Consider the following 13,344-nt stretch of genomic DNA (forward strand, 5'->3'; position numbering starts at 1 on the left):
ACAGATCAATTTTATTCCCTTACAAATTTCTTCTTATAGTCAAAAATTATATATTTGTACTCTTTATATCTGTCTTATTTAAATTACTTTTTTTGCTATATGTAATCAAATTATATTAATAATATTAATATAAATCTTTGGTATGAAAAACAATAATTCCTTTATTTCTTCAGAAGAGATAAAAGTATCTAAATACAAGTGTCACACAAAGAAGGCAGCTCTAGTTATTTTATATTACTTTTAGATAGATTACTTTTAGATAATGAATTAACAACGTATTTACATTATATTCGCATAATATTTGTTTCTACAAATGCAAAGATAAAATCTAATTTTCTCAAATTTTAAGAACTGAGTCAATCCCATTTTCATCGATGAAATTGATTGAAGAAAGAAAGGCTAATTTTTTATTCTTCTTGAATAAGCTCGTTTATATAATAACACAGTATGCAAGAGAACGACTTATTGTTAGTATACATCCGAGAGGGTCGGACACGATTGAAAAAAAGATCGACGAGAGCGACGGCAAATCCGTCACGGTGCGCCGACTGACACGCTTTCGGACGGTTGCATATACTTATAGTGAAAAATTACGAGAATGCATATTATTCTGCCGATTAACGAATAAGTGCGTAGGATTCGTTTAATTGTAGATCAAACACGTACACAGTCATGTTACGCGCGAGTGCAAAATGCATACCATCTACGATACCCTTCTTCGCTCACATCTTTATCCCCTTATTCAAGAGCAACACACTACACAAATACACACATTACACAGACACACACACACACACACACACACACACACACACACACACACACAGAATACATACGCGTATACGAAAATACACATACACAAAATACACACGCGTATAATAAGGCGCAACACGTACACGCGCACGCACGTTGCAATTAGACGTTATTATCGCAATTTGGAGTTAAATTTTATAATATATAATATATAAAAAATATATATAATAAATAAAAGTTGACGGATAATATAGAGTTATATTAAATATCTAAACGAAAATACTCGTGTGTTTCTCATGTGTGAATATATTATCCCTTTTGTTGCGTAATCACAATCGAAATTTCCCTTCTCTCTCGTATCCCTACAATAGTTTAGATAAGTAGAATAGAATGTGTATTTACACATTTGCACCAACAATGTTTTCATACTGTATGTTCTTCAATTTTTATCATATAGGTAAACTAATTTTTTTTACTTCTGTACATCTTAATAAATATTACTTAACGTTTTAACATAAACGTAGTTAACATACTAGACTCGTATATTCAATCGAGTAAATATTTCGTATTGACTTTTAAAATTTATTTAGCTCTTATTAGATATGTATATAAAAAAGTTATTTATGAAACATAAAATATTACTCAAATGTATTTTTTTTCTTATTTTTGTATAAAAATGAAAGAATATTTTAGAATTGTACATATATATATATTACATTCTCAATAGCTGCTTTTTTTAATTCAATATTTAAGGAAGAATAATGAAAACTTTAAATTTTATATTATCTTTATACAAAGTTATAATGGTATTTTAATCTTTTTTACTGTTCAATATATTTTAAACATTTTAGAAATTATTTTTATTTCAGTTTAATCAGTTTCTAAATTACTTAATTGTAATCAATATTAATATATGTAATAAATAACAATAAATGTATTTTGATAAAAATTTTAAATTAATAATTTATAACATTTTTTACAATAACAATGACAACAACAATAATTTCGATATAGGTATGTTTAGTCAACTTGTATGTATGTGTTAAAAAGTAAATTTTTATTTTACAGATATAGAGAAATTAATATCATAAAAATATAAATTTTAGTTTCATACATATTACATTTATTGATAAGTTATCTGACTTTATTGTTTTGTAAATACTTTCAGAATTTTCTTTCAATATATTATTTCTTTTGATAGCATCAGTATTTGAATAAATTTTTAAATTTTCATGCACGATCTATCGAAAGAAAACTCGAAGTACTTCGATGTATCGATATCAAGCGGTCTATACTTACGTCTTCAGTAAAGAACTGTCATCGTAAATGGACGGAAAAACGACTTCTAACAATTCTTCGGCCTATCGCCGCGCCAAGTAAGTTTCGTAATAATTACATGAAATATATAATATTACACTGATATTTGACTTAATAAATTTTAATACTTATTAGAAGTTTTCACATCATGTTATAATGTTGAATTATATTGGAGGTTAGTTTGATGCTTCTTAACCTGATTATACTTAAATCAATATGTAAATATGTACAAAAAAAATTTTAATGAAGATTGATTAAGCTAAACATACGATGTTTTTTAATATACATTATATATTAAAGTAATATAACGAAAAAAATAAAGAACTAGAAGAGAGAGGGAGAGAAAGTACTATGTATTAATATTTTATTAAATTTTTATACATAAACAGATAATTATATACATTTACAATTATATTTTTATAGCTTAAAAATTGCACCTGGTGCAGTAGTGTGCGAAGAAAGTATTCTGAAAGGAGACATTTCTATTGGTGCGAAAACAATAATTCATCCTAGAGCATGTATTCTAGCGGAGGCTGGTCCAATTATTATAGGAGAAGGCAATATAATCGAAGAAATGGCAACTATAGCCAACAAGTAAATTTAATATATTTACATTGTTTACAGAAGGTTTTATAAACTAGGTTTTATTGATATATTGTATTATTTACTTTACAGATTACCATCTGACAGTCCAGAATCTGTAACAGTACCAGTACAGATAATAGGAAACTATAATGTCTTTGAAACTGATTGTACGTGTGAATCATTTAAAGTTGGAGATAACAATATTTTGGAAGCAAAAGGTATATAAATATAAGTATAATACTTCAACAGTTTATTTTTTTTAATTTAAAATAGATATGATTGTGATATTAGATCAACACAAGTAGAACTAATTTTATATTAGGCCAAAAAATTATTTAAGAGAATGATTAAATAAGATTGATAAAAATATTAATGATAAATTTTGATACACTCAAATAACGTGTTTTTGTTCAAAGCACATGTTGGTCGAGAAATTGAATTAACCAATGGATGCGTAATTGGAGCCGCATGCTCCTTGACTGAACGAGAAATTGTACCAGAAAATATGATAATATATGGAAGTCAGTGTCAACGTAGGGAAATGAATGACAAACCATATGTAAGCGTTATATATTATTATTTATTCGATTATTTTATAATATAAAATTTGTTTTATTTTTTTATTCTATTCTGTATTAGCCTCAGATTGGGCAACTGGATTTTCTGCTTAAAGTGCTCCCAAACTATCATCATTTTCGTAAGTCGAATATGAAACCAAAGTCTGGGACTAATAATATGTAATATTTAATTTTTTATAATAATAAAACGCGAGAAAGCGAGAGTATAACTTTTGCATCAATTATATCTATTGAACATACTTTATGTTCATGATTTAAAATGTATTCAAAACGGGAGAGAAATGAAATATATATATATTTATTTATAAATGTTAATCTTTTTTGATAATTATTTATTATTATAAATGTAAAATATAAGCATTTTAGTGAATTTTGTAGAAAATTAAATAATTGTAATATGTATTTAAGAATATATTATATAATATATTACGTAATATATTATATAAGAAAAAAAGAGGAAAGGAAGTTATATTATATAACTAATCCTAATATTAAAAATTTATTTTTACGATTAAAGTGAAAACAAATAAATCACAAAAACTCTGAATTCAATTTCTTTAATTAAAGATGCCATTTATGTTCAAAATTCTATGAAAATTCCCTACGTCAGCCTTTATTCCTTATCTGCTTCATTCTCTTAATATTTATCTTATTCTAAATTCAAGTTGCATTATTTAAATTTTTTAAACGTAATGAACATATTAGCTCAATAGTATAATCATAAATTATTTTCCTAACTTTAAAATTGAAAGGAAAAAAGTTAATTTGAAACAATATCTTTCATTATCACAATATATTGCATTAATATTATTACTGTATATAATATTAATACCAAAAATTCACAAATATTATTATTAATAAAAATTAAAAGTTTTTGTATTTGTTGCTCGACACTAGTCGCTTATCAAACTCTTTTCGATTTTCCGTACAAAACATTAATTGATCTACAAAAAAATGGAAGGAACCCTCATCTCTTTTTTACGAGCGGAAATATGGAATAGAAATATTAGCCACTCCGTCTCTTAACCAACTCTCTGGAGAATTTAACGGCGTAATGCTAAACGCTACATCTATGAATATGAATTAGCATCTCGTCGAGGGGGTTGGTTGCGAACCATTTACTGCTTCCGTCAGCTTAGTGAAACGTGCCAGTGATTATCAAACTCTTCATATTTGAATTTATACGTAGAGGAAAATAATACACTTTGCATAATACATTGAAATTCGAAAAATTATAACACATGTCGAAATATATCAATAAATCAAGATCAATAAATTAAGATCTTCATAAACTGCATATAATATATAGAATATAAATCTTTCCACAATCTACAGTCTATAGTTAAACAGAAATCTTTCAAATATATTTTTCTAGACTTAAGAATTGATAAAAAAGAATAAAAAAGAATATTAGATAAGAATCTCGAGAAATATAAATGCTATTATTTAAATATGAAGATTTCAAAGGATTCAAAATAAAAGCTAAGTAGAATTTTTAGATAGAATTTTTTCAATATTAGCAGTTAAAATTTTTTAGAAACAACCATGTATATTAATTTTACTAATCAAATTGACCAAACACCGACTTAAGTATTTCTATACAAAACAAAGTAGTCGCAAGCGCACCCTTACTTTAATGATCGGTTGCGGCAACCCCCCGTGACGTAACTCTTGTCGCGAAAGTGGTGACTCGAGAGAGCTGTCATATTTTGACGTCCGCAGCGGGGGTCGGAGAAAAGAGAGAAAGGGTGCGAGAAAGAGACATAGAGAAAATGAGAAGAAAAAGATTATTTTCCGAGGGGGTTGAATCCGCAGCCGCGGACAATCGCAAGGAAAAAGCTAACGAGGAGAAAGCTCCATGCTTTTCTGACGAATTTACGTAATCTCTTTTCGACGGCGTCACTTCGTTCACAAATAGCTTTTTATGTTTAATTTATTTAATAATTTGCAAGAAAGAATGTGCAATTTAATCGCATGACATAGAGATATAATTTTTTAAATCTTTTAAAAGACATGTTTTTTCACGCTAAGAAATTGAATTAATATTTTTACTTGACGGAAATGTCTTAAACAAAAACAATGTGTGTGAAAATATTTTATTTGTTCAAATACCTAATATCTATAATAATAAATAAACAGAAGGATTTTTTTTTCCTTTTCATTACTGATCCAATTTCAATGAATGTATAATAATATATTTAATAAGACAATATATTAAATAATTAATACAGTTTAGTAATAAAATTTATCGAGAAAAAGATTTATATTAATATAATTTAAATTAATTTATATTTTTATACTTTAAAATTGGAACTATAAAGATATAAATTATCTGTTATTTGTACAATTACACAGAAGTTAACTACGTGTGCAAATGAGAATTAAATATAAATTACATAAGGTAAATATGTGCATGTAAAGTAATCGCGTAAAAGTGAACCGGAAGTCAAACCGTGTACGTTACTTTTAACTGTGACACGAAAGATTCTATTGAGGGATCGAGATTTGAGTACCGAATTAGGCGTGCCGTCAAAAGTCGCTCGAGCGATTGTCAAAATCGCGAGCGGTGCGTGCGAACGATAATAATAATAATCGACGGACAGCCCTTGGGGTGTGTTTTGATTTTGACCACCACGGTCGTCGATTGCTGCTGTATCACACACTTACAGAGTATCTGTGCAACTAAACTAGGAGAAAGATAGATAGAGGGAGGCTTTATTTGGAAGGTACAAGAGAAAAGAGAAGGTTAAATCAACCCCCTCTTGCGTCCTGATCTCCTCGACGTTCCAGTCTCGCAAATTGACGTCCGCAGACATGAACCCCGCTCGTCCAATGCCAAACGAGAGTGACGAGCGTTGCGAATCCACGACTCGCTTAACATTTCCATTGTGAGCGCCGTCCCCGGGGTTCAAGAGGCGGAAAGAACGGGGAGAGTGCGCTGGAAGAGAGAAACGCACGCAAGCGCGCGCGAAAGTCTCGATGCTGCCGAGGTTTATAATAATTACGAATTAACATCAGTAATCGGCCGACAAAGTTGATCGATTGACATCGCGTTAAACACGGAGTGCTCGAGTTTTAATCATCACACGAGATTTTCGCGTGCAATCAATGAAAACAAATTTTATTGAAAACTTAGTTATTTATTTTTATATAAATAGTTAAATTATTTATATATTAACTTCTAAAAATATCATTGATATATTATCAATACATAACACTATTTTATTTTTTTACGAAAGATTAATTTTATTTATTTTTTATTGATTGATGAAATGCTAAATGTGAATGAATTATATCTGGAAATTTGTCGCACATAATTTAGGAATATTAATACCAATTTTGGAATAAAACATATCTTTGTTTATATTTATCATCGAATGTTAATAATATACTTTTAATAATATATTTTTAAAAATCCAAATTTATGGTAATGAAAAAGTTTTATTTGTCATGATTAAATAAACCAAGAGACAAGCGTGATCCATTTCAATCAGTTTGTAATCTGTACGAGGGAGGCGGAGAAAAGGGAGATGAGAGATGCGTAACAGAGAAATATATAATCTACATTGGCGCCGACAAAATTTTTTTGGCAAGTTATATAGGCGAAAAGTTAATAGTAGTCTCTTCATTAGAATTATAAATTTTATTTTAATATGTTTATTTAACAAAATTATTTTAACTGTAGAATAGGAACACATTCGGTCGACTGCATCAATACATGATATTATATACAATCTAATATTCAACGATATCAAAAATTTCAATGCGAGTCTAATAATTAAAAATTCCGGTTTCAAATTCGCAAAAAAATGAAGACATACGGAGATGACTTTTCTCTATTTTTTATATATATAATAAATATTTCCTTACAGATCAAGGGGTGCAAGTGCAATTTTCACACCCTTCTCGCTGCGCCTATGACAGTCTCGATACAATGATGAACGATTGGATCGCGACAATGAATAATATTCGACGGGCGACGGTTAAACGCAGGAGCAGATCGGATCGGGCCCGCCTACGGAAAGGTGGAGGAGGCCCAGGATGCGCGGGCAAACCACCCGTAAAATCCGAAAGGGAGCCGCCGCGGCGCGGAGGAGCACGGGGATGGGAAAGCAAGGGGGGCCGCCCGGGTGACTCTGTGACGCGATTATGCTAACGAAGTTGTTCCATTGTAACGCTGTTTACAGCGACGCGCGTATTAAGGCTACGGAACAATGGGACGGCCGCGATGGAGAATCCTCGGAAATCGGGACGCGAGAGTTATCTCGCTAACGAACGACTCGGCTTCATCTCGATCATCATCTTGAGCGAGAAGAGATAAATAATTTTTGTCCTTATTAAGAGTTGTACTGATAAGAGAAGACAATTTTATATACCTTACGATTATTTTAATTTCTTTCTAAAAAAAGGAGAAAAAAGACAATAGATTTAGCAAAAAAGAATACATTTAGAAAAGTTTGAAAAATTTTAATTAATAATTATAAATATATAATAATTATTATAGTTATATTAATTAGTAATTATAAAACATAACGCAATATTGATTTTGTTCCCGGCGCATTTTGAGTCTTTGCAACGAATGTGCGCGTTCCTGCACGAATCCGCGAGATAAGCGAGTTTTAACGGCATCAAAATTCTCGGCGGGATTCGCAGATAGAGGTCCAGGAAATCGTCGAAATTCTGCGTGGTGTGAGAGGGGGCCCCTGACTTCACCGCGTCTGGTTACCCCCTACCGAGGCGCCACTTGACTCGTATTTAACTTTCAAATATATTTTATGCCTTTTGCATTTCAATACTCTCGTGTATTCTCCGCGGAATCCGTCGTTCCACCTCTCCTCTCCCGCCCTTTTCGCTTAGATTCGTATACATTTACACACGCTATATAAATATGTATATAATGAATATAGAAGTTATATAGAAATATTAAAGCAGTAAAATATTATCATTATGAACAGTATATTATTTGTCAATTTTTTGAATTTGACAATAGAAGAGAAAAAAGTATAAAAATTTAACTTGTTGAGTTTGAAGATACTGAAGATTATAATTACAATTTTATTTATAATTATATTTATAATTAAATTTATTTTAAACAATTTATTCACATTGAATCCTAAAGCATAACATTATTAACAATAAAACATGTTAAATTTTCTGTTCTTTAATTCAAAGGGCAAATCAAGTAATTTGTTGTATATTTGTATTATATTTATGAAAATTTAAAAAATTAAGATCATACATTATAATTTCTAATAATTAAATTTACGTACAGTAGTTTTGATAAAAATCAGCTGAGAATAAATGTATTTAAATAAATTATGTTGTGAGAGATATGTGTATAACATAAAATACATATTTCTTGGAAAAATAAAGATTGTTAGACAAACAAAAATAGCAAAAGAATGCTGTAAATGGATTAAAAAGATTTTTCGACAAACGGCGAAAAAGATAGTCGCTAACATTGTCGTCGCGACGACACGACGTACGAGTAATTCATACTCGAACGAACCCAGCATTTATGTGTCCACCGAAGCGCGACGACATTTCGACGGGATTATTTGTAGGATCTGGCCACATCCTCGACATTTCCAACGGATCCTTTGTGCTCGGATGCTTGGCTTTCAACGATCAAGCGAGGGTGTAGGGAGTGATAATTTCACGACTTCCTGATTTATACACAAATTATCATTAACTCGCTAAAGACCATTTTCCGATTTTTTTTGACTAATTAAAAGTAATATAATCCTTAATAATCTCTTAATATAATCCCTAATTATGTATATATCAATAAAGCAATATAATTTTGAAATATAATTATTTTAAAAACAGATAAATTTTTTAATTTAATTAGATAGTTGACAAAAATATTTTTGGTTTTTAATTTAATGTTTCTAAAAATTTCACAAATATTACATTAATATCACTAATAAATTCACATTTCTTACTTGCAACTATATTTAGATATAAAATTTTATTCGTATGTTGGAAGAGAGAAAGAAAGAGAGAATTACACAGAATCAATAATATATAATAATATATAATAATAGTAATAATATATAATATATATATAATAATATATAATAATAATAATAATTTTATAAAAATATTGTCAAAAAGGTCAGGCTTAAGAATTTACAGACTTCCTTTCTGGAATAAGAAACTTATACTATTTGTAATTAAAAAGTATATTAAGAAATATCCAAACTATTTGATAGAGGAACTGAAATTTCCCGACTTCCGTTTTAAGCCTCGTTCACTAAATAGAATTTTAAATACGGAAGTGTCACGGATCAGTGTCATCCACTTACACCCTCGCTTATTCGAAGATATAAGCACTGAGTGGGCGGATAACGATATTTTTCTTCTCGAAGGACACGAAGGGAATGTCGATGTAGTTGGTGTGTGTGTGGCAGTCGGTGCACTTCAAAGAGCAACGTGCATTCAGATGCACCGGGCGGACCGAGACTGGACTGCTTCAAGGATAGACTTCTTACCAGATAATCTCCCTCTCTCTTTTACTCATCTTGTGCGTTACTTTCATGTACAGCATGTTTCACGAGAGTTATGTTAAAAAAAAATTAAAGCCAATCATATTTTTTTAAATAAAAATAAAAGTTTTCCTATATAACATTTTTATCTATATTTAATTTTTTTTTTAATCTTGACTTATTTAACATCACTAACTTGATTATATTAAAACATCTTAACAATCATATATGTGTATATGTGTGTGTAGATTTAGCATAAACAAAAAGAATGTGTGAATAAATTATATTAAAAAATTTTTCTTTTTATAAATTTCAAAGAATCTTTTAGATAAATTAAAATTAAAAAAAAAATATATATATATATATATATATATATGAATATGTATATTATATGTATATTATATGTATATTATATGTATATTATATGCTTTTCAAAGATATGTCTAGACCTTTTTTTGTGAAACATCTTATACTCCCACGCATGTACATAGATGAAGGATACGGACAGCGCGTACGTGCACGCATATGTGGTAACACGTACAATGAAGTGCGGGGACGGGAACGTGTAGATGGCATTCTTCTAATTTGCTGGCGGTACTTTGTCGGCTAATCAATCGGCTGTCTGATTACCATGCTTTGTGGACAGTAACCACCATAAAAGAGAGAAAGAGAGAGAAAATCTTCGTCTCAACTGTCTTGCGTACATCCGAATATATCTGCCTGCATGCACGTGCGGGTTCTTCGTATTTTTAACTGATGGCTTATTATATCGTATAGGTAATGTGATGAGAAGTTATAGATTTAAAAATGCACATATATCCACGTCCGATAATTTATAGATTCACAGATGTATATATCTGCAGACTTAGCGCAGCGAATTGATATATTTCTTTATTTCGAGAAGCATGAAAAAGATCTATTCTCGAAAAGAGTTTTTCAATAGAAAAGCACGTTGTAAATATAAAGATTATAATTAATTTATTTTATGTATAAACATTATTTTTTATAAAATCTTTATATATAAAAATATAATGATAATATATAGAATTTAAATATAAAGATTTTGCTCTTTTCATTATTTGTTCGAACTAAAATCAGACAAACTATAACTTCGTAAAAAATAGCTGTAAAATTAGCGCAGACAAGAGCAGTCGCTGAAAAATGGAACTTAAAAGCTTTTTATAAGTACCTTTAAACCGATATCGCTTCTTCAACGTTTCATGCGTTCCGCCACCGTGTCGGACGTGTTAATCACCTTATTCCTTTAATAGGAAAAAACAACCAGCGACAAAGAGCGACGTCTTTAAATCACCAGGGGCGGTCTCGTAGTTGAAACGCTAAACGGCGTATGCCTAAATCAAGTTAATCGTACAGGGCGCAACTAAACGGGATGCTATATTGAGACGTGCAAGAAGCACGAGCATCCTCGACGTGAAATGGGCCGCGCTTGCGATTACGCGTGAAATGAACGCGGCGATGCATGCCATCGTGCATACGTGCGTGCGTGTATATATATATACACGCGTAAACACCAGCTGATGCTTCATTCTTCGCTTTGCCTCGAGTCCATAGTTATTATCGGATTATTAGAAACAGAGACTATCAAAATAGGCGACGAAATAATTTCGGTTTCAACACGCGCGAATCCGCCTGGACGCGTGAAATAAACGGCTCACTAATTTGCGCGTAACTCGACGAGTCCCTTCTCTCCTCCTCTCGTCACCCCCTTGCTCGCCGCATCGGTGGACCCCGACCCCCGGCGGTTAATTCATTACGAGAGGGAGGGGATGCTGCCGAGCCGGCTTCTCGGTTTTCGCGACGCCCACTAATTTGCTAACCATCGATTTTGACCAACACGCACATCCGCGCGCACCGCCAATCGCGAACCTGGCCCTTCTCTCCTTCTCTCTCTCTCTCTCTCTCTCTCTCTCTCTCTCTCTCTCTCTCTCTCTCGTTTCACGTTGCTATGTTTAGAAACGCACGCGCGGAATACTCTTTAGCGCTTAACAGTCTGCGCTAACCGTCGCCTATCTCCGCCCGCGAATGATGGATTAGAGCCGGTCATTCACAGAACCTAGTCCGATTTTCAGAGCAACTGTCCGTATGCGATGTAGTTAGCATTTAAAATTATTATATAATTATGAAGCATTTCTAAAAAAAATTAAAATTGAGATTTTATACAAATAAATATCTAGTTGAAATAATTTACTCACTATATAGTAAAATAGATAAATAAGTAAGAAATAAGTATATATTAAATTTACTTAATATACATTTTTAATAAAAATTTATCAATGAATATTATCTTTAATTACAAATTTATTTGACATCTGTAATAAGCATTCTTATCCTTCTCAATTTTATAATTAAAAATATTTAAAAAATTTAGATTTCATACAAAGTATTTAATTTAAATCAATTTCTTTCATAGTAAAATCTTTCTCAGTTTAATATTTAAATTTCAATTAAATATATAAATCCGCAAATTCACCCAAAAATATGCGTTTCGGACAAAGCGAGAGATAACAGAGATTTCGCTCTACATTTGAGCAGCTGAGAATTGTGAGAATTGAATTAAACATGTTATTTAATAACACCGCGGTCTCGAAATAAAAAGGTCGCCCAGGAAGACAGATTCTGGCTGCAAGGGAGTCCCAGGCGGAAGATGATGCGTGCTGGGACAAATTGGCCGTCGGATGCGATTGGTGGCGGCAGAAAACCGCATCAGCAAAAAGCGGAGGAGAGAAACGCGCGCGCACATCGCCCTTCTCTCCTCCCTTCGTTCCTCCCCTTCCTCCAGCACCTCATCCTCTTCCTCTTGTGCTCTTCTTCGGGCCGCGTAACTAACGGCAGGCAATTAAAACTCGACCGGCCGCGAGCGTTTAAGCGTCGACATTTCCGTTCACACGTGCGTAACGAGTCGAGCGGGACGCGCACCGACGCCTCCGCCGCGCAAAAAGACGTGGACCCGACGACGACGCTCGCAGCAGCGTCGCTTCGCTCCGCTTCGTCCGCGAAGCGAACAGCGAGACGAGATTTAAGGCCGTCTGAGCATTCACGGTCGGAGCGGTTTCTCTCTCCTGTATTCTATGTTCGCTGCTGCGCGAACAGCAGCCGCGCACATGGCGGACTCGTACAACTCTCGGGGGGGTTGAACGTTTCTCTTTATTCCTGATGTATGACGGTCGCACAATGTAACTGGAGAATTTTCGGCTTTATCGCTATAACGGAATATGACGGAAATTGCGCCGGCTCAGATTTAACGCAATTGGAATCTGGCGTAGTTACAAGAATCTATTATAGAAGTCTCTTTGTAGACATGTCATTATTATTATTATTATTATTATGTTTTAACTCGAATCCTTCATTTTGACAAGACAGTTATGATTATACGATATATAAGTGATTTAATTTTGTATAATTTTAAGTAATTATCTCTCTTAATTTTAATTAAGCTCTTTTTATAAAAAGCGTATAATGTTTATTTAGTTTACCTTGTTTCTCATAAAAAAAAAGAATATAAAATTATTCTTTGTACTCTGCAGCGCCGACCTGGCGCGTGCCTCGCATTTTCCACTGTGCGACGTGGTCTGCCCTAATTTGTCAGTGACTACTTGTAGGGT

The 13,344-nt window shown here is 32.0% G+C and overlaps 1 protein-coding gene across 1 annotated transcript; it reads left to right on the forward strand.

The window, feature by feature from the left end:
* The first annotated feature begins 2,008 nt into the window (after positions 1-2,008).
* Positions 2,009-3,534, forward strand: Dctn6-p27 (dynactin subunit 6). The gene is made up of 5 exons (XM_072894420.1): positions 2,009-2,129; positions 2,494-2,664; positions 2,746-2,873; positions 3,072-3,214; positions 3,295-3,534. The coding sequence occupies exons 1-5, from the start codon at positions 2,080-2,082 to the stop codon at positions 3,394-3,396; spliced, it is 594 nt and encodes a 197-aa protein (XP_072750521.1). The 5' UTR covers positions 2,009-2,079; the 3' UTR covers positions 3,397-3,534.
* The last annotated feature ends 9,810 nt before the right edge of the window (positions 3,535-13,344 follow it).

This window comes from Anoplolepis gracilipes, chromosome 6, assembly GCF_047496725.1.
Source record: "Anoplolepis gracilipes chromosome 6, ASM4749672v1, whole genome shotgun sequence".
Lineage (NCBI taxonomy): Eukaryota > Metazoa > Arthropoda > Insecta > Hymenoptera > Formicidae > Anoplolepis > Anoplolepis gracilipes.